The 21933-nt window shown below is 44.1% G+C and overlaps 1 protein-coding gene across 7 annotated transcripts in view; it reads right to left on the reverse strand.

Annotated features, from left to right (window-relative positions):
- CDC27 (cell division cycle 27) overlaps positions 1 to 18793 on the reverse strand; it is a 53070-nt gene extending 34277 nt beyond the window's left edge. For 3 of the 7 annotated variants that reach the window (XM_065577719.1, XM_065577722.1, XM_065577721.1), the window contains exons 1-4: positions 18586 to 18780; positions 9421 to 9496; positions 4964 to 5111; positions 1868 to 1993 (exon numbers count right to left, since the gene is read on the reverse strand). In XM_065577719.1, coding sequence (XP_065433791.1) covers positions 1868 to 1993; positions 4964 to 5111; positions 9421 to 9496; positions 18586 to 18612 — 377 coding nt within the window. In that variant the 5' untranslated portion in view covers positions 18613 to 18780. Of the gene's footprint in view, positions 1 to 1867; positions 1994 to 4963; positions 5112 to 9420; positions 9497 to 18585 lie in introns of all 7 variants that reach the window. The other 4 variants (XM_065577716.1, XM_065577720.1, XM_065577715.1 and 1 more) reach the window with 2 other exon arrangements.
- Between the last annotated feature and the right edge of the window lie 3140 nt (positions 18794 to 21933).

Below are 21933 nucleotides of genomic sequence, written 5' to 3' on the forward strand. Positions count from 1 at the left end.
ATCAGCAGAAACAATGGACTGTGAAAGAGCTTCGTCTTCCTGTGGATGCTCCAAACAGCCTGCGAGTAATACCTGCTACGACCCTGCAGACACATGTGACCGAGTCACCTGGTACCAGACTCCACCTTGGAATGCCAGTGTTTTTCCACTGGGAGACCAACGATTCCCATCAAAAGCTATACAAGGCAGGGGAGTGACATCATCGTGGTTCTCCTCTGCCTCCCCACCCAAAGAGACACTGGGAAACACTGGAAAGAAGAACTACTGGAGGGGGGGGGGGGGGGAAGAGAGAAGAGTTGAGCCCAGGCTGGAAGGGTGTCTAGCCTGCGAGTAATAATACCTGAAGTTTCAAGCTGCAGGCCAGTGCAGCTGGCTTTCAAGAACCTTTGTAATCTGCCTGAAACAACATTTAGGGTGAGAAATTACTATTTGTAGCCAATTTCTTTAGTGAATCAAGCTTAGTTTCGTTTTTTGTTTTACTTGCTTAGTAAACTGCTTTGTTCTGTTTGCTATAATCACTTACAATCTGCCTTTTGTAGTTAATAATTTTTTTTTTTTATTATTAAACCCAGTTTGTGCAATTTCTAAGAAGTTGTGCATATCTCTTCATTGAGGAAGAGGGCAAACTTTGATGAGCTTGCGCTGTGCAGACTTTTCTATAAAGCGCAAGACAATATGCCTTTGGGTCTACACTCCAAGGGAGGTGGGCACCTGAGTGCTGGGGCAAGTCCCTTAAACTGAGTCTTCCCAGAGCTAATCTCAGTGTCTGTGTCTTTCTGCAGGTGGGTGTGGCCCTGCCTGAGTGTGTGCTGGAGGAGGCTTAAGAGCCTGGCTCAGCAAGACAGGTTAAAGGGGGCCCACACGGGCTTAGTGGTATCTCAGTACATCAGGTGGCATCTTGAAGGAGGGCAACCCATCACACTATGTTTAGAATATTTTACCTTCTTTAATGCCTTTCATCAGAGGCCCTCAAAACACTTTACAAATACTAACCCTCCCAACGCACCTGTGAGGTAGCCAGTAGTTTTACGGTCCTCTGTGAAACAAGTATCCGGTTAACATTTGTAATGGCTTTCGACTGTGTAAAGACTTGCTAAATACAAAGGTTTGGGTTTTTTTGTTTTTGTTTTTACTATTTCTTTTATTTTAATAAATTTATTGGAATCCTCCTTTGTGTCTATGGATGAAGCACACTACAGGAGAGAGAAGCATTATTGTATAATCAAATTTAATATGCATAGTTCTCCTGAAAAAAATCATTAAAAGTTAATTGGATGAAATTTTTGGAAGAGAGCCTCCAGAGAAGACAGCAATTCAATACAGAAGTACTTGTGGAGGGTGGGCAGTAGTGATATATTGATCAACAGGTGGCCACCTGAAAATTTCCTCCAAAGAAGACTAATATTTCTCCAACCAATAGGCCACATATTTTGGGGAGAACGAGCACACACAAAAAAAAACCCCTCTCAAAACTGGTTCCTGTATTGCCAATTTATTCACTGCCCACAAAAAAAAATCCAAAACAAAATAAAATAAACCCACACACCTTCCACAAAATGCTAATGTGTATTTTCATGCAACTGGCAAGCCACATGAGGGAGGCATCAGACTTCCTCTATAGATTACCATCATTTGGGCCTTGATCCTGCAATCTGCACTCTGAGCGAACACTTACATTTGCAGTCACAAAGGGGCTCCACAGGTATCTGCCCATGTAAATCAGATTGCAGGATTGTTGGGGATATGTAACCTGAGAGCAGTTGTGACCTGTGGGGCTGTGCCAGAAATATTTTCATGGCCAAGAACTGCCTCAGCCAAATCAAAATCCATTATTCAATAACCATCATCATAAAAAAAGAAACCTTACCAGTATACATGTCCCAGTAATGAGAGGGTGAAGCATGCAGAGTCACCAAACTCCGTAACAACGTCATCATGGCTTTTCTGTTTATTTAACACTCCACCAGATAAGATCTGCTCCCCTTCTGCCAGCCTTATTAAAGAAACAAAAAGAGGCTTAAAGGGGTTATAAGGTTATAAGCAGTAGTGGTAGTCCAATATTTCTATCCTGCTGCAAACAAAAACAAGATATGTTGTCAATACTAATGAGTTCCAAATTGGGCACTCTCCTCCCTGACAACAAGTCTCAAAATGTAGAGTATTGCACCCTCTGCCTTATAGAGATACTACCAGTTTAAGTGCAGAACACTTACCCTCTGAAAGTCAGGCACCTTTAAAGGGGTGTCAAGGAAAACAACTGGATTTGGCTTGGTCTCTCAGCTACAATGTACCATGTATGGTCTCTGGCATCTCCATTCTTGTAACTTAACATGGGGCTGTCCAATGGACTTGGAATTTTGATGCCTTGCTGACTTACAAGGCCAGAACTGACAGGTGGAATCAAATGCCTGGCACAGTGTATTGCACATAGACGTAACAGTGCACTCTACCATGGATTGGTTTGTGCAGTCTAAAAGCAGGGATTTTAACATCACTGCAACTCGAATATTTTATTGGAAGGAAGGGACATGACTTTTTTTTTTTGCATGTCAGGGAGAGAGGGGGCTGGTCAGACTTGACAGTATCCCTTTGAGCTTGTCTGCACACCTAAACCAGTACAGTTTAAGTAATACAACCCCCCTAGTGTGAAGGCAGTTACATTATTAAGATGCTTATTCCACTTCCTTTATGGGAATAAGCGATACCGGAATATAACTTTATACAGCTGTGATTGGCAGGGGAGAAACAGAGCAAATCAGCTTACACTGGTCCCTTCCAAGAAGAGTGTTAAACTGATTTCTATTTCAACAGAACATTTGGCAATCAGATGTTCCACTTTACTACAGCAGGTATCACCTCAAGAAACGTTAAAGTGGCACTATACTGAACAAAGTCAAAGTCTTAAATAAAAACAGAAATGCAATCATCATTGATTTCCCCCCCATATTTACTTGCCCATTGCTGATGGGCAAGAGTTTCCCCAGGCCCCTCCACAAAACATCTTTCATGCAGCTTGGTTACACAATGTGGGTGGGATCCCAAGAGAGGAGCTCCGTCCCTCAAAAAATATCCAGTATGGTACAACCCAGGAAACAAATGTATCAAGTTCAGCCTACTGGTTGCACTGCAACAGAAGATAAGCATGTGCTTTATAGCCTGTTATTTAGCAGAAGTAGAGAATTCTCTATGCACCCATAAAAACAGCCATTAGGATTTGTTCTATCCAAGACTGCCTTGTTTCCCAGGACTCATTGTGGTAACTGTGCTCAGCTGAGATATTCTTGCTGTCTGTCCAGTCCCCAGGATCAAGCTCACGGAGGGCACAGAAGGCAGAACATTTTTATGGAGGGCCCTCAATTCTGGAAGTCACTCTTTCCTATGGTCTGCAGGATCATGTACAAACTGCATCTGTTAAGTCTGGCTTTCCTTTGTGAAGGGATGAAGGTCTAATTTTTAAACAGCCATATTGCTTGGTCAATATTTTAAGTCACATTACATGATAGGACATATCAAAAAAACCCCAAAGTTAAAAACATGAAGTTTAAGCATAAGTCCAGTTTCCTACAGAGTCAGACCTTCCAGAGGACAGCTCCCTCAAAAATCTGTGTTCATATTCTACCCTCGTAATATGCTCTCGTTTTCTGTCACAGCCTTCAACAAGCTGTTTTTCCAAAAATAGCCCTTCCTGCTGCTGAACCCAGATTGCTGCGCTACCCTTTAGAGTGACATGGCAGCTTTCTTCACATTATTGTAGGGATTCTCTTTCCCCTTCACAGGTGACTCTTTAGTTTTAAGAGGAATCCAATTCAAATGTGAAAAGAAACTTTCAATAGAAGAGACACTGCTCACAGAGCAGGCAGAAGATAACTAAGAGAATAGACAATAAGTGAGAATCTACTTGATTTTTAGCCACTCTGCTGAAACTACCATCCAGGATGCCAGTTGCAATGCTGATTTTGTGATGTGGCTAGGAAAGATCTTGATTGCAACAATAAAACTCATTCCACTGGAACAGCAAACAGATAAATCTTGATCATTGATCCAGACCAGATCTGAATCAACCACTAGAAGCATACTTTGACTACCCCTCATTTTGAGGGAGGTCCCTCATTTCAGTCATAAAGTTCCCCGTGTTCCACAGAAATTTGGTGTCCCCTTATTTTTATCGTTGAAAATTAATCAGAAATGCGAAGTTGTGAGTCTGAGGTTATACAGCTGCTTACTCTAAAAGGAAGGAATCCCACAGCAGTTCCCTGCATTAACATTATTTCTTCTCTGCCACCCCCACGTTGGGTCTTTGTCATATGTTGCATCCCACATATGGGCCTCAGTAGTTTGAGAGGTCTGCCTAGATGTGAATGGGACAGGGGACACAGAAGGCATTTTCTTTCTCCCCAACAAAGTCTGTAACCTTATCAGACTCTAGTCTCATCTTATTATAAAAATTAACTCTAAATGGGCTACATTCATCTGTACAGAGAGCCAGCTCAAGGCCTATACACCACTTATGTCCCACTTAATGTCTATTTTGAAGACTTAAGGGGTGCATAAGGCTTTGGTGAACTCAAGTTTCTATTTTCTTACATCTGCACCAACTTGGTCAACGGTGACAGATTTACTGGTTTAAGAGTTGGGTTTTTTTAAGTTCTAGATTCACTTTAGCAGCAGTTTAAGAAACGAGCTAACAACAAACTAAGGTGGACGCACTGAAGAGCACAGTCCCAAACTGGTTTCAGAAGTGACTTGCTATACAATTTCACAACTCCTTTGTAAAGCTCTCAATACCTTTTAGCGGTTTCTGCAATATGGGCTATTGTTCTTTAGGTCCAAATCTGAAAGCAAAATGAATTCCACTTGTGATAATCCTGAGAGCTGAAAGACCAGTGAATTACCAGTTTATGCAACACAGTTTCCTAAAAAAACCTACCAAAATACTGCAATACCATATAAACTGATGACTTACTTGCTGAGGTCGACACAACACTTTGCCAGCAGATATTTACATTGTGGGGTGGTACAGCTATGTCCCTTTAGGAGCCTGTATGCTTTATATGCCTTTCCTGAGCGGTAGTAACATGTTGCCAGCAAAAACAGTGCTTCCTCTGAGTGTACTAAACAAAAAAAATCAAAAACAAAAACGTTGGTATGCTTTGATCATTTAATATTTTTGTACAAGTGGTTGAGTTCCATAGGACTGCAGGCAACAGGATGCACAAATAATGTGATTCCTGCTGTGAGGGGAAAAAACAGGACAGATTAAAGTAATCAAGTGTATTTCCTTTACTAGCCAGAGCATAAGAGATTTCAGCATCCCAAGATCTTGTAGTAATCATGGCTGCCCCATCTACTGCAGTGAATGAACACCAACCACTTTGGCCCCCACATCTAACAAATGATTCACTATCTTTCTTAACAAACATACTTGAAGAAATAAAGTGAAACAGTCATTTCTAATGGAACAGAATTAGTGCGACAGCTTTTTGAACATAGCAAGTCAAGGATCAGGAAGGTAACTTCATCACAAAAGTACTTACTAATAATATTTTGCCATCCATATCTAGATGCATCTTAAAACAAGGTGCACAATTTTTCCTATTATGGGGTGGGGAAAAGACTAGGTAGCTGGGTGGATTTCAATGGGACTTGGGTGCTTTTGAAAAATTTGACTTGGTAGTACTATTCTTTGGGTAAGGATTACACATCCACCCTTCGGTAAGTCAGACTGAGCTCACAACAGCCACTTTTAAACTTGTTTTAGTATAGTTTTGGTGGTTGTGTGGAAAGGACCTTAATTAAATTATATTTTCATTTCGGTCACAAAATTGTGGCTACACAGAGAGGATCCAAAGAGACATGTATTTGTAATAAAGAAGGGGACTAGGACTGACAGATTTTAGAAGGATCATTTAGAACAGAGAGAACTTCAAGTATGTCAAGACTTCACTTGCTATCAACTCAAAAAATGTTGACCTTAAAAGAAAATCTTTAGCAAGAAGGCATCTTTCCCTCCCCCAAGTTGGCTGCTGCTGCTGCCTCATTGTAAACCACTTGAACTAAGGACAGACTGACCAAAATAATCTGGAAACGATGTATCTTATGAAGATTCAAAAGTTACCATGAAGTATTGAAAGCAGCAACAGCCAGACTGCCATTTATTTGATGTGCATATGCAACTTTGTTCTGAATATTAAAGAAAATTTAGGCAACAGATTAAAACAAAGACTTATTCATTATTTTGTTTAAGAGAAAATAGGTACGAAATGGTAGGAAGCGAGGAAGGAGAAGGGCTTATAGGAGGTCATGGAGTAGAAAGAAGCATGAAAGGCAGTGGGGCAGGAAATTTGAGTTGTCCTTAGACAAATGGACCAAGTTAAATAAGGAGATTCATTGTGCAGCTGAGTGCTATCTGCACGGGATCAGAGAGTCACACCAGGTCTGACTGCATTATACTGAAGGAACAGAAATCCAGATGAGTGTGTGTCTGTTGCATTTTATCTTCTGCTATGAGCTACACTCAGTTTCTGATTATCACTACAAAAGGTTTTTTTCTCCTGCTGATAATAGCCCACCTTAATCAATTAGTCTCATTAGAGTTGGTGTGGCAACTCCCATTTTTTCATGGTGGGTGGGTGGGTGAGAGAGAGAGAGATTCCTACTGTATTTTCCACTACATGCATCTGATGAAGTGGGCTTTAGCCCACAAAAGCTTATGCTCAAATAAATTTGTCAAGTCTCTAAGGTGCCACAAGTACTCCTCGTTCTTTTTACTCAGTTTCTAAATATTGTTCTTCTGCCTAGAATCATCTCTTACACCTATCATGTCTGCTCAGCACATCAGAATAGGAGGAGTAGAAAGAACATTTTTCAGGACCACGAAGGGAGGTAGCAAAAATTAAATTTCACATTTAAGCTGAGCAAGTAGTTTATAAAGCTAGAACAGACAAGTGTGGTATGCACCTTGCCCTACGTATTTTAGGTGCTAATATTTTTTCCACCCAAGTTTTAGGAAGTAGAATTTTAGGCACAGGTCTTTCAGGTTACAGAGCAAGAACATCATTCCCATTCCTGCTTTCAAGCCAATTCAGTACATTTACCATTTCAAACCCTTAGGAAGTTTCACTGCTCAATTTCACAGGTTTAAACAGTTACTGATCAGCTTATTTCCTATAACAAAGCTTCTCATAATCCATTTTACAAGTCTCAGTTTCATACCCCTGGATCTTTGCTTTTTAATTTAAATTGATTCTATTCAGAACAGAGGTTAAAGAATTATAGCCTAAGTCAGGCACACTTGTGAAGTGATACCACAAGTTCTCTTGATTCTCAGGTACTCTTATCCCCCCCCTCTTCCACCACTGCAGAGTACTATAATTTATGTGGGGAAACTGAGGCCCTGAGAAATTAAGGTCCCATATTTCCATTAATTTTGTGTATCCAATGTGAGTGGTCTAGGCCCTAATTTTTCCAAAGTACTTGGCATTATACAGCACTTTATATGTTCAAAGCACAACTCCTACTGCCTTCAGTTGCAGCACTCCTGCAAATCAGACCCCAGAATCTCAAGATGGGCACCCAGAAAATAAGGAATACAAAATTAATGATCACCTATAAGAAGTTTGATTGTGGAAGAAGCAGGGATAGAATCCAGTTCTCCAGGGCAGTGTTGAACTACCTTAACTATGAGGCCATTCTCTCTCTTCCTGCGATCCCCTACCTCACTCCAGACCTTCCAAATTCTGCAGCAAATGAAGCAGTGGTCCGACAAACAACAGCCTCCTTCACAACACAACCCTGATTCAGTCCAGGACAGATACAACCTATGCACTGAATGAAGCAGGGGTAATGTGGAAAAAATAGTGTGAATTCATGTAACTAAAGACTGCTTCATAATATATATATATATATATATATATATATATATATATATATATATATACACACACACACACATACACACACACACACACACACACACACACACACAAGGGGCCTAAATTAAGGCAACCTTAACTCTGGGATTTCCTGCCTTGTGTTCTTGATTTTGCAACCTTAATGTTCTTTTAACATTGTATTTGTGTGTAATATATGTAGCACTATACTGAATAAACTATATGAGGAGATGAATAATGGGTGGATAGATGAGAGAGAGAAGATAGAGTCTGTAGGTAAAATTTTCAAAAGCACTTAACAGGACTTGGGCTTCTACCTCACTTGACTTTTCAACTATATATGTAAACTGTGCATTTAAAGTAATCATATATGCACAGTTCTCAGCAAAAGAAAGGAATTCTTAAGTAGAAGCCAGAAAGAAATGAGGCCCAAACAAGTCCCATTTTTTACAGAACTCAAAAAGTTTTAGTGCAAACTGGCTTGCTATCTTGGCAAACTAATTATCCTAGAAATCCTTTCAGCAACTTTTAAAAAGTTTTGCGTATAAATCAAAACAATTTAAAAATTATTAACCAATAAAAGAAGTACACACCATTGTCAGCCAAATTCAGTTATTTAATCGTTTGTTATGCAACAAGATACAGGCCACCACATGTGTTTGTAGGAAAGCATTGTGCGGCTAGGCAGGAGACCAAGACTCAAAAGAAATTTTTGGACAGCAGCTCCTTGATCCAGAGAAGTTTAAATACATGGCAAAGGCGTTATGTTTGAGCTCAGAGAAAGGGCATAAGTCAGAACACTCATTGTTTTTTGCTGACCAATTTGTGTAGCAACATTGATTACGAAAGCCTCTATGTCCAGAACGAGAGGAGGAGCTGCAATTGGAAACTGAATCTGGACTAGACAAAAATAGCATAGTGATCCAAGAATTAAAAAAGGTACGTAAATACAAAGTTTCAGCCAGGAGCAAGCTTGGCAAATAAAGGTCCTGAAGATCTTTTTAAAAAAATAAGCTAAAAAAAAAGTAAGTAAAGGTTTCAAGTTGGTGTCACTATAGAAGTATTTGTTAAATAAGCCATTCTGAAGGGACACCATCTACCTGAAATCTATTCAGTTAAATTAAAAGTAGTTTCATGTACCATATCTACCCCGCCAAACAGAGATTTTTTTAAAGTCACATTTTAAAAAAAAGTTTCTCCCCTGTCGCTATATGAAAGACCCACACAAACACGGTAATATAGTACAGGGGAGAACAGTGAAACCCAGAGTAGTCCAGGGTGTATAGCAAATTGAAATGATTAAAAAAAAAATTGTTTTTCTCCTCTACTCTACTCTAATAGTAAGTTTAGGTAATACCTGATACTGTTACAAGTAACATTTGATTTTTATCTTGACTGTGTCTCTTCAATTGCAGGGAAGTTTTTAGAATAGAAAGAAATAAACTTTATTAGCCAAGTGAAAAAGAAGAGAAGCCCTAAACATCCTTAGCAAACTTAAACCATTAATTCATTATATTAGCGAGGCACATACCTTCTGCATATAGTCTTTCTGCCAGAAACACTGCATCTCGATAAGCATAATGATTAAGTGCTTGCCATATAGCAGCCTGTAGAAGAGAAAAAATACATTTTCTGATGTGTGTAAATGGATACATGTGATTCAAAATTCACAGGGAAAACTTTTTTTAAATCCATATTAAACGCAGGAAATACCAAGGACCAGCGTCCATTGCCAAAGGCCCAACAAAATTAAATTGCCTAGTAAATGTGCAATATTGAAAGGCCACACAATATTAAAAACCTTAAGAATAATTTTAAAATGACTGCCTGAGAGAGAGAGAGAGAGAGAGAGAGAGACGTATATAAGGGATGGGTCCATAGTACAGACTTCACTATATTTTAAAGCCATGTAAAGAGGCCTAATGTTCTAACTTGGCACAAGTATTTCTCTAATATTAGGGACACAACTGTCATGTCCTCCCACCCCCAGTGTCTGTTCCTGTAAGTACACCTGTCTATGAACCAGATCCAGCTCTCACTAAAGTCAAGTGGAGTCTTTTCCACGGATGAGTGGAAGTGGGACTGTGATCTATATATGATTGAGTATTGCTGTAAGAAGTTACTACCAAAAATTATATATCTAAAGCAAAGGACAAGAACATACTCAGGAGCCTATAGTGACACTAAGCAATCTAAATTTGTTCTTCTGTTTGCAGCTCTTATATTAAAATTAATAAATACTGAGCAAAGAAAGTTAATCTGTACCTAGTACATATCAATCAAGTTTTAAACAAATCAGTGCAATTCTGTGGGTTTTTACCAACAGCTGATTACCACAAACTACACAGACAGTTTAGAGATTATGCCAATGGCAACATCAAACACTGTATGATTGCTAACTGTCAACTGCACATGATAGCAGAATGGCATTTTCTGTGAGGGTACAGCTGCACACATTCCACAGTGAGGCAAGATCCATTGTTAGGTGGTGTTTAAAAAACAATGTCTTACTTCCATTGATTGGAGCTCTGAGATTCTATATAGGAATGCACAAACTGCAGTGAGATGTCTAGGGAATTGCTGTATATCACAAAGATTGCACTTATACATTTGAACACAGACTGAGTAGTTTGTTCATCCATTGCTGAACAGTTACACAGTTATCATCCCTAGACCTTATCATTACCATTAATCCTTTGGGTTTTTTTTTTTTTTTTTTTTTTTTTTAAAGTTAGTAATATCAGAGATCAGAATACCTCAACTGATTAGTACTTTTCCTGTTTAAAAATGAAATATCAGTTTACTTTTATTTAACCTGGTGATAAACATTAGTGGAATTTTAGAACACTTAATGTTCTAACACTAATGTTAGTGGAGGAAAATCTGTGCCATTTTCTTGAAGATTTGTGTTTTGAGCCACTCTGTGTCAGTTTTGTCTGTGCTGCATGCCTCCACTAACCTGGAGGAGAGAGACTGAGGAGTAATAGGTAGATGCCAGAACAGCCTGGAAATAAATTCTAAACATTTTTTGTTTTACACAAGTTAAAACGGATTTCCCTTCTAATTTTGAAGCGTTATACGTGCATGCAAAGGGCAGTCTAGATGGGACATTAATAGTGTTACTCAAGTTGCTGCCACTACTTAAATGATGCATTTACTGTGCCAGAGATGGAAAGTTCCTCTAGTTGTCCTCTCAACAGGTAGGCCAGGACTACTTCAGAGTTTTGTTGGTATAGCTACGTCAGTCAGGGCTGACATTGCTGACACTGGATGGGGAGGGCCAGGACTAAGGTGGCACAAAACATTTTCTGTCTCAGGTGCTTCGCTGGTTGGTACTTGCTCATAAGCTCAGGGTCTAACTGATTATCATGTGTGGGGTAAGGAAGTAATTTTCTCCCCAAGGTCACTGCCGATCTGACCTGGGTTTTTTGTGTGCCTTCCTCTGTAGTGTATGGGAGCAGGTCTAGATAATCCTGGCAAGTGACATTTATTACATAATCATTTCCCTGCCATTGCAAGGGCCTCAGGCACTTGTGCACCTTCTTTGCCTGTGACACATAAATGGAGTCTCCTCTGGGCTGTAATACTTTGGTCTAATTTCAGTTTTTGGGTTTAGCGTGCGGGTATTGGGTGGTGTTGGTGACCTGTGCTATATAAATGGCCAGACTAGATGATCTGGTGGTCCCATCTGCCTTTAAACTCTACAACTCTAACAGGCACCAACTATGGTGTCATGTTATTAACCATAGGGAATCTATATACAACCTACACAGTAGAGTTTTGAATAACTATGTAGATTATTATACAGGAAATTTCTATACGAGATCACTAACCTTTCACCTATAGACTCCTCCAATACATTTAAAACTCAACAATTTTTAAATACTTGTGAAAGCCATTTTGATTGAATCTCTTGGTTTGATTGATATACTGCAAGTACAGTATTTTTCAGTTTAAAAGCCCAGTTCACAATAGTATTGTTGTATATCCAAGAGAAGTTTAGTCACAAAGTTTGCCTGAAGTGATCATCTTTGATTTTATCCTGAACCAGTTCAAATTTTGTTTTGCACCTTTCAGGAGGCACAGCACAGAAGGCACAACCTAGAGACCTTCAAGTCACCTCCTCACCTTCCAGATTGTGCACGGGGCAGAAGTAGCCCCTTGCATAAATTAGAGCCGCACCAGAGTTCCGTTTTCCTCCTGTTACCTGCTATGCCTCTTCCTTTATTCAATCAAATGCCTATATCTGAATGACAACAGCTCATATCTATTTAGACCTTGGGTTTGTAAAACAGCATGCGTACCTTTGATGCAAAGTAAGTGATTATAGAAGAGTTTTAAGACAGTATACTTCTGGCAACCTGCTCTTGTTTGAGAGTTATAACCTTGCCCGAGTCTGGCACAGGCTGTAAGCGAGTGACTTTTGGTTGTGTTACAGTTATGTCACATCTACATTATAAAATTGGTACCACAAACCGGTTCAGCCAACCACCACTGCTGGTTAGAGGCCCAGGATTGGAAAAGCAGGACTGTAGTGTGAGTTAGTAGAGCTCAGACTCTACAATGACAGTCATTCTGTAATCAAAAAGAAGCAAGTTTTATGGCCTGAATCCATTAATGGAGGACAGTCAGATTGGTGACTCACATGTTGCTCTACAGATTAGTGTAAGAGAGGAAAAGAACCACCATGCTCTAACACAGTAGGTTTTACAAAACAAATTTAACTGGTCTTTGGCCTCAGACTGCCAACAAGAGCGAGCAATAATTGTGGCGATAGTTCACCTTGCAGAAACAAAGCAAGGAAACTGTAACACGGTCATTGAACATATTAAGGCAGTTGTTACCAAGACTAATGCAACAATTCAGCATGCCCAAACTGCGGCAGTGCCTTCACAGAACCATTCTGGTGCTTCCCCCTGCAGCACACCTGACAATTGTGGTTGTATCAGTGCATTCTAGGAGATACAAAGCACTGATTCACAGGGCACAGAACTGTTGCTGCAAGCAGGTGCTTTGGAGTATTTACCCAATAAAAGCAACTCCATTGGCTTTAGAACTGGCTGACCTAGTGCAGCTGAACTGTCTGTGGTTTCTCATCTACAATGGGGATAGGCCTTTTTAGGTGGTACCTGTTCATCCAGACCAGAGGTAGAGATCTCACCACTATGGTTACAACCAACATTTAAATGATTCAGACAGCTGATCTGCATGGACACAGGGCACGAGACAGGGGTTGCAGGTTCAAAGTGTTCCAACCAATAGTTTATTGTAACACTTTCCCATAGAGTAGGCCAGTGGTTCTCAAACTTCATTGCACCGTGACCCCTTTCTGACAACAAAAATTACTACATGACCCTAGGAGGTGGGACTGAAGCCTGAGCCCGCCCAAGCCCTACCGCCCTGGGTGGGAGGGCCAAGGCCAAAGCCCAAGCCCCACTGCCTCAGGCAGGGGGTCCAAAGCCAAAGGCCAAGTGCTTCAGCCCCAGGCCAGGGGGCGGGGAAGGTGTCTAAATCTGAGCCCCACCACCCACACCTGAAGCCCTCAGGCTCTGGGCCCCGGCTGGTAGGGCTCCGGCTTCAGCCCCAGCCAGTCTAATGCCAACCCGGCGACCCCATTAAAACGGGGTTGTGACACACTTTGGGGTCCTGACCCAGTTTGAGAACTGCTGGAGTAGACAGAGCCCAAGAGCTTGTTCCCGTTCTTCTCTCTTCTTACCCACAACTGTTGTTATAAATCTCAGAGAAGAACTCCAAAACTATCATATCAGCTGCTGTGCAATGAGAAAGCTTCTTCAAGGAAAAGACAAATGCTTTTTCATCCAGGGGAAAGTATTTGAAGCCTTCTCATGCCAAGCCCACCTTTCCACCCAGAAAAGCTTATTCAGCATCTGAATGTTGCACAACAGCTAAACCAAATATCTAGGTGAAGGGGTCAGGGGGATCTGCATGGTGCACGCTACCCGCATCTGCGGGCACCACTCCCACAGCTCCCATTGGCTGCGGTTCCTAGCCACTGGGAGCTGCGGAGCCGGTGCTGGGGGCAGCGTGCGGCGCTTCTCTGATCGCCCCTGCTCCTAGGGACCGCAGGGACATGCCAGTTGCTTCCGGGAGCCAACTGGACTTTTAACGGCCTGGCAACCCTAGATTCCCCCCACAGCGAGGCAAGCCGGCGCTTGTGGCTGCAACCCTGCAGAGGGGTGCCGAGGATCGGTGCTTCCAGCTCACGGTGTGGAGACCAAGATGTGGTCAGATGAAATGAAGCAGCAGGACGGAACTAGCCTGCGGGACGTAGGTTCCCCACCATTCTTAAAGGTTATGTCAAAAGCACTGTACTCTTGTCAACAAGAAGGGCCTGTCCACATTGCTGATTCCATGACCAGTGTAGACATGGATTTTTTTCCTTTTCAGAAAGATCATTATAGACTACCCCCAGCCTGAAAATCAGTCTAAAATTAAATGAAAACCATGGTTTCATAGCATGATTCTTGGAGGTAGGGAAACAGCCTTACTGGCCAGGGAACCTTTGCTAACGATAACTGTACATGGTTGTTTCTATCATGTTATCAGTCACAATATTACTCTTGTGGGAATTCTCCACCCAAAAGTTAAAATTTCTGCACCAAAATATTAAAAATTGTGCGCACAATATTTTAAAATTCTGCAAAATTCTGCATTTTTTGTCAAAATAAAGCAATAGAATCCAGCTAGTTTCAACTATTTTGGTAATTTATTTAAACTACAATTCAATGGACGGAGAATGGGAGTGGGGAACATTGGAGGAAATCACCAAACCCCCTCTGTCTAATAGTAATGTAGCTAGTATTGACCCTTTACTTCTAAGTATTAGTCAACAAATATATGCAGCCATATGCTCAATGTTACATCATAGGCAACTGAAGAGCAAGTGAGGGCTGGGGACTCAAACCACAATTTATACTGGCTATTGACCATCTCCAATAAGGTCAGTCGAAAACAGTTCATGGAGCACATTTTGATAGGAAATGTTTTTAATCCAAAAATTTAGACCAGTTCTAATCACTAAAGCACCGTAACCATTTAGAAGGCCACACAGTCCTTTACACCACTCTGAGAATGTAAAGGAGCCTTACAATTTTTACACCTGTTTTATACTCATGGGGGAATTCACTAGGAACAATGGGAACAATTCACTAAGCAGGCAGGCTGCTACATTCTCCTCTGCCTGAGGGAACAGAGTCTGCCCCATGCCTATTTTTTCAGAAATACCCTGATGATTTAGGTCTCTATCGGCTGTTCTGGGTGCCCAAACCAACCTGTCTGCACTGCCAGATAGTGGGCGCATGACCGCTCTTGCAGCTTCCCTTTGCTTCCCCGTCAGAAGTCATTTTTCTGCAGGTAAGCAAGGAAATCTGCAGGGGCCGTGAAATCTGCGTAAGCGCAGTGACACAGAATTCCCCCAGGAGTACAATATGAACAGGGCCTCGGAAAGTGTCCATCATTAGACCTGGTCATGGCAGTCAATACCAGCTATTCAATATGATGAAAACACGAGGAATTGAAGCATCCAAGAAAACTTTTAAGAGCTGCATTGCTGAAACTAAAGGTTTTTAGAGATGAAAATTAAAATGCACCTGAGTTATATGATAACACATGGAATACATAGCTTAAAACTTCCAAATTTCAATTATAAATTAACTGACTTCATTTGGAGGTATAAAATGGTATGTTGTCTATTTAGGACAAGATTCTGCCACCTTTACTCACTGCGAGTAGGATGTCAAGATCAGGCCCTCAAACTGGAAGCTCTTCAAGGCAGGCATTTGTCATCTTATATGTTTTTAAAATGCTATATATACACATGAAACCACTACAAAGCTCTGTCAGGATTGTAAAAGTAACAGTTTTCCAAATTCTAAAAAAAAATAACAATTTGCTTTTGCAAGGTGGGGAGGGGAGATTAGGGGGAGTGAAAGATCTCTTGAATGACCATCAACATGTACTGTACAAAGGTACATGAAAAAAAAATCTGTTTTTACACATATACTAGTCGCTTGTAATGTTGATGAGTCAGAAATGATGCCTACTCTTACAGAACATATGCAAGAAGAATGGGATAACTGGGGAAAGAAAAAGTACCAGGAGTCCAGCCAAGCAACGAACACATAATCCAACAGCGTCATTTAAATCTGTACTGCAAAAAAGAGTCTGAATGTCATAGGCTTATTACATTAGTGTCAGAATGCACCATAATCCTGTGGTTTTACTGCATTTATTACAACTGTCAGAATCACTGCACCATTTTAAGAACTGTGACTACAGATGACCAAAGTAGACTTCTAGGAGATCACCAATGGAGGACAGAGTAACTAGGAGCCTTAACAAAGGCTGCATTGAAAATGGCACAGTTAGGATCTGCAATTCACACCAGTGCAACTCAGCTGGTGGTAGCAATGGTGGAGGCTGTAACTTAATCAGAAGTCATGTTTTTACCACCTTGTCATCCAACACTTAAACTGTGCCTATAATACAATCGCCGTCATTGCTGCCACCAGTAGGGCTGAGATAGTGGCAAATCATGAGTCCTACATGTACAAGTGTAGACATGATTGTGCATTGATGTTGCACTACCATATCAGCCTCTTTGGATAGCAAAAAAGAAGAAATCTGGTACTTCATCAAGTACACAGAATCCAAGTAGGTTTGTGTGATGACAAAAGCAGACTGCCATCAACAGCACTTCCAAGTTAGAGAAGATGGCATTAAAAGTGTCTGCCATTTTTACAAACCAAATAATATACCTCAGATAAAATACTCCACATCTCTGCCATGGAAATTTCAGGATAGCAAATGTTTTCCACATGGTTACCCATAATTAGGACAGCAGAAAAAATGCTGATTACATGCATTTGTAAAAATGTTAGATATTGTTTGCTGTCATCCACTATGTCAGTGGGTGTTTGCTTCCTTTCCACACAGAAGCCTACACTAGTCAGTTTTTGCTAGAATTCCCAACTGTTGCTACCACCTGTCCAGCTCCAGAGATGGCAGCAGTGGGGAGAGTATTACTGGAAAAAGGAGTCCAGGTGGCTAGAAGTGTTTTTTAGCACCACGTTGTCTAGAGCTGTTCAGAGCAGACCTAAAGAATTTGGTGTAAAGAATACCAACTCCATATCTAAAGTACCACCATTGCTACCACCTTGTTTAGACCAAGTCAATGGAGTAGGTGCTGTCTCCCACAAACAGCTACATTTTTTTTCCTTTTTGTGAGAAAAGGAAATAAAATAAATTACCGATATTTTTGTTGTGCTCAATATTGTTATTATGAATAACTATACAGTATGCTAAGCATCTTGCCAATGTGGGAGCTGGGAGAGGTTTATAAGTTACCGGGAAAAAACATGTTCTACAAGCAGCTATTTAAGACCTTTTAAACCCTATGTCCCAATTTATTTAGAAAGACAGAAACCTGGGAAAGACTGGAGGTCTGGTGGAAGGGAAAGGGGAGAAGATAACATGGGAAAGATTGAAGTGGGAGGGAACATAAAAAGGATGGCTAAGGCAAGTTAGATATGGTAAAGAGTGAAGGATGGATAACTTCTGAGAAGGCATCACATCTGGAAAGACAGACTAGACTAAGATAAGAAGGGAAAATATACTGGAAAAACTGAGTTAAAGTTTGTTTGTTTTTTATCTAAATTATTCCCTCCTCTGGGTCTCTGAGGCATCCCATCTCTTTTAGACTGCAAGTTCCTTGGGACAAGAAATGCCCTTCATCTGTGTGTAATCCACAGAATGGAAGACATTTAAATAGTAAAACAGCAGATGTGGAGGATGGCTGAAACAGGAAAGGAGGAATCAAGGGGTTTCATAAGGGGTCAGGGTGAAGCAGTAGAGATGGGAGAGGTCCCTCTTGGAAGTGGACTAGTCACTATTACGCTGGCCAATATCAACTCACTGTTTCCGTGGGCACCCCCCCACCTGTCTGTCTCCATCTGTTGTCTATCATCTTATGCTTAGATGGTAAACCTGTTGGGGCAGGGATGATCTTTTTGTCCTGTGTATGTACAGCACCTAGCACAGTGGGAGGGTCCCGATTCCCGACTAGGGCTCCTAAGGGCTATGGCAATACAAACAGTAATGAGAATAGGGCTGCGATGGGAGGAGGAGAGTCCCCTGGGATGGAGAACAGCAACGGGCAGCGGTGGGTCCTCCCTGGAAGGGAAGCGGATAGAGAAGAGGGGAGAAGAAGGGGGTGCCTCGAGGAGATCTGAGGGGAGCCTGCCCTGGAAGTGGGGAGTGTCTGGGGGGGCTCCCTGGGCGGGGTGCGGACTCTGAGGGGAGGGGTCCACCTGGATCAGGACGGGCCCATGTCAGGGGAAGGGGTGGTCTCAAATCGCGGGGGGAGGGGAGGGGATAGGGTCCCATTCTAGGGGGGGGGTCGGGGCAGGTGGCCCCCGAGGCGGGGGACAAGGGCCCCACCAGGCTCCTGCCTTCTAGGAGGGGCCCCGGGGGTCCCCCTCAGGCGGGCGTCGCGGGTCCCTCTGAGCGGGCTGGGGCCACGGCCCCCCGGGGGCGCGGAGACGGCCGCAGCCCCGCCTCGGAGGGGGTCCGCCTGGCCGGGGTGGGCCAGGCCCCTGCCCGGGTCCGGCTCGGGAGAGGCCGGGCCCCGCTAGGCCGGGCCGAGGCCTGGGTGCGGGAGCGGCGAGCGGCTCGGTACCTGGACGGGTTCCTGCAGCACCGTCATCCTGTCCCCTCAGCGCCCGCAGCGGGGCGGGCCCAGGCTCCGCCTCAGTCCGTGTCCCGGTCCCGGCGGCGGCGGCGGCTCGGCCCGGCCCGGCCCCTGCTCATTTAAACTCACAGCGACCGTTACCGGGGCAGGCACCAGGGAGGGAAGGAAGGAGGCCGGCCAGGCGCCGAGTCCCTCCGAGCGGGGACGGAAACACCCGAGGGGGGGCGGAAATAGCCGAATGGGGACGGAAATACCCGAGGGCGGAGCGGGCCCCCGCCGAGCGGAGACAGAGCGCCGAACGGATGCGGAAACACCCGAGCAGCCGCCTTGGGGCCCGAGCTGACGGAGATAGCCGAGCGGGACCCGAGCGGGACCCGAGCGCTCCCTGCGGCACAGGCAGAGCTGTGATGACAGCCAGGGCCTCGGGCGGCTGCGACTGCTCTGCCCGTCCCTCCCGGTCTGCCTCTCCCGGCTCGATCTCTCCTCCTCTGCTTCCCCTTCCCTCCCTCTTCCTCTCTTTCCCTTTCACTCTCCCCTTCTCTTCCTCCTCCTCTTCTTCTTCCCCTCCCCCTCTTCCTCCTCTCCTTCCTCCTCTGCTTCCCCTTCCCTTCCTCTTCCTCGCTTTCCCTTTCACTCTCCTCCTCTGCTTCTCCTTCCTTCTCCTCCTCTTCTTCTTCCCCTCCCCCTCTTCCTCCTCTCCTTCCTTCTCCTTCCTCCTCTGCTTCCCCTTCCCTTCCTCTTCCTCGCTTTCCCTGTCACTCTCCTCCTCTGCTTCTCCTTCCTTCTCCTCCTCTTCTTCTTCCCCTCCCCCTCTTCCTCCTCTCCTTCCCTCTCCTTCCTCCTCTGCTTCCCCTTCCCTTCCTCTTCCTCGCTTTCCCTGTCACTCTCCTCCTCTGCTTCTCCTTCCTTCTCCTCCTCTTCTTCTTCCCCTCCCCCTCTTCCTCCTCTCCTTCCCTCTCCTTCCTCCTCTCCTTCCCTCTGCTTCCCCTTTCCTTCCTCTCTTTCCCTTTCACTCTCCCCTTCTCTTCCTCCTCCTCTCCCTCTTCCTCCTCTCCTTCCTTCTTCCTCTTCTCCTGCCCCTCCACCTCTTCCTCCTCGCCTTCCTTCTCCTCCTCTCCTTCCCTCTCCTTCCCCTCCCCCTCTTCCTCCCCAACTTCCCTCTCCTCCTCTGCTTCCTCCTCCTCCTCTCCTTCCCCTTCCCCTCTTCCTCCTCTCCTTCCCTTTCCTTCTCCCTTTCCTCTCCTTACTCCTCTGCTTCCCCTTTCCTTCCTCTCTTTCCCTTTCACTCTCCCCTTCTCTTCCTCCTCCTCTCCCTCCCCCTCCTCTCCTTCCTTCTTCCTCTTCTTCTTCCCCTCCCCCTCTTCCTCCTCTCCTTCCCTCTCCTTCCTCCTCTGCTTCCCCTTTCCTTCCTCTCTTTCCCTTTCACTCTCCCCTTCTCTTTCTCCTCCTCTCCCTCTCCCTCTTCCTCCTCTCCTTCCTTCTTCCTCTTCTTCTTCCCCTCCCCCTCTTCCTCCTCTCCTTCCCTCTCCTTCCTCCTCTGCTTCCCCTTTCCTTCCCTCTTTCCCTTTCACTCTCCCCTTCTCTTCCTCCTCCTCTCCCTCTCCCTCCTCTCCTTCCTTCTTCCTCTTCTTCTTCCCCTCCCCCTCTTCCTCCTCTCCTTCCCTCTCCTTCCTCCTCTGCTTCCCCTTTCCTTCCCTCTTTCCCTTTCACTCTCCCCTTCTCTTCCTCCTCCTCTCCCTCTTCCTCTTCTTCTTCCCCTCCCCCTCTTCCTCCTCTCCTTCCTTCTTCCTCTTCTCCTTCCCCTCCCCCTCTTGCTCCTCTCCTTCCCTCTTCTCTTCTCCTTCCCCTCCCCCTCTTCCTCCTCTCCTTCCCTCTCCTCCTCCTCTTCTTCCTCCCTCCTCCTCTCCTCCCCCACCCCCTTCCTCCTCTCCTCCCCCTTCCCTTTCCTCCTCTCCTTCTCTTCTTTCCCCTTCCCCTTTCTCCTCTTATTCCCTTTCCTTCTCCACTTCCCCCTCCTCCTCTTTCCCTTCTCACCTCCTCTTCTTGCCCCTTCTCTCTCTCCCTCCGCCCCTTCTCTTCCTCTCCTATCCCTGCTCTCCTTCTCCTCAATGTCTCTCTCTCTCCCCCTTGTTTTCACCCCACTCCTGTCCCCCCTTTTTCTTTCTAAGGAATATTGGGAGCAGCATGACCTTTTTCTGTGCAGCAGCAGCGGCCTCTGGTGGCCATTGGAACCTGGTCCATTACTGAATCCTCTCGAGTCTGAAAATGTCTCATTCCCCCTGGTCCTGCCCTCGAGCTGGCAGGCCCCAGAGCCAGCAGCAGCTCCAGGCACCAGTGCTCCAAGCGCGTGCCTGGGGCGGCAAGCCGTGGGGGGCCGCCCTGCCGATCCCTGCGAGGGCGGCAGTCAGGCTGCCTTCGGTGGCTTACCTACGGAAGGTCCGCCGGTCCCGCGGATTTGGCAGCTATTCGGCGGCGGGTATGCCGAATCTGCGGGACCGGGGACCTCCCGCAGGTGTGCCGCCGAAGGCAGCCTGCCTGCCGTGCTTGGGGTGGCAAAAAAGCTAGAGCCGCCCCTGCCCAGAGCTTGTCCTTCCAGCAGCATAGGGACAGCCCAGCAGAGTGAGGAGCTTCTGCTATTACTGCAAACTTGACTACACGGGAAATCGACAAGCATGGCTATTCCAGAATAACTCTCCTACTATAGCTGTTCTGGAATAATTCCCAGTGTGGACCAGAATAGATTCACACCTACCTTAACCTGGAATAACTTCCCCATGTAGACAAGCCTTTAGGAAGGGGGAGAGAAGCTGTCAGTGCTGAAGTGCTAAGACGTTCAGGTTCTTGCATGGCAGGAATGTCTCTTGAGTTCGCATTTCAGAGGCGGATTCTTTTTCTGTTACAGACAAAGAGAACTGCAATAAAAGAATCGTATTAAGGTTGCAAATGCAAGCACTCAGCAATGAGAAAATGCCAGGGCACTGTTCATTCATTGGAAAAACAGGTTCATCTTAGTTTTTCTCTCCCCAATAAGTGGCCTCGTTTAGCTTTACCTGTTCCCTTAGCCTATAGATTAGGGCTGTCGATCAATCGCAATTAACTCACAAAATTAACTAAAAAAATTAATCACAATTAAAAAAAATTAATCACGATTAATCGCAGTTTTAATAGCACTATTAAACGATAGAATACCAATTGAAATTTACAAAATATTTTTGGATGTTTTTCTACATTTTCAAATATATTGATTTCTATTACAACACAGAATACAAAGTGCACAGTGCTCACTTTATTATTCTTTTTTATTACAAATATTTGCACTGTAAAAATGATAAACGA

Source organism: Chrysemys picta, chromosome 24 (assembly GCF_011386835.1).
Source record: "Chrysemys picta bellii isolate R12L10 chromosome 24, ASM1138683v2, whole genome shotgun sequence".
Classification (NCBI taxonomy): Eukaryota; Metazoa; Chordata; order Testudines; family Emydidae; genus Chrysemys; species Chrysemys picta.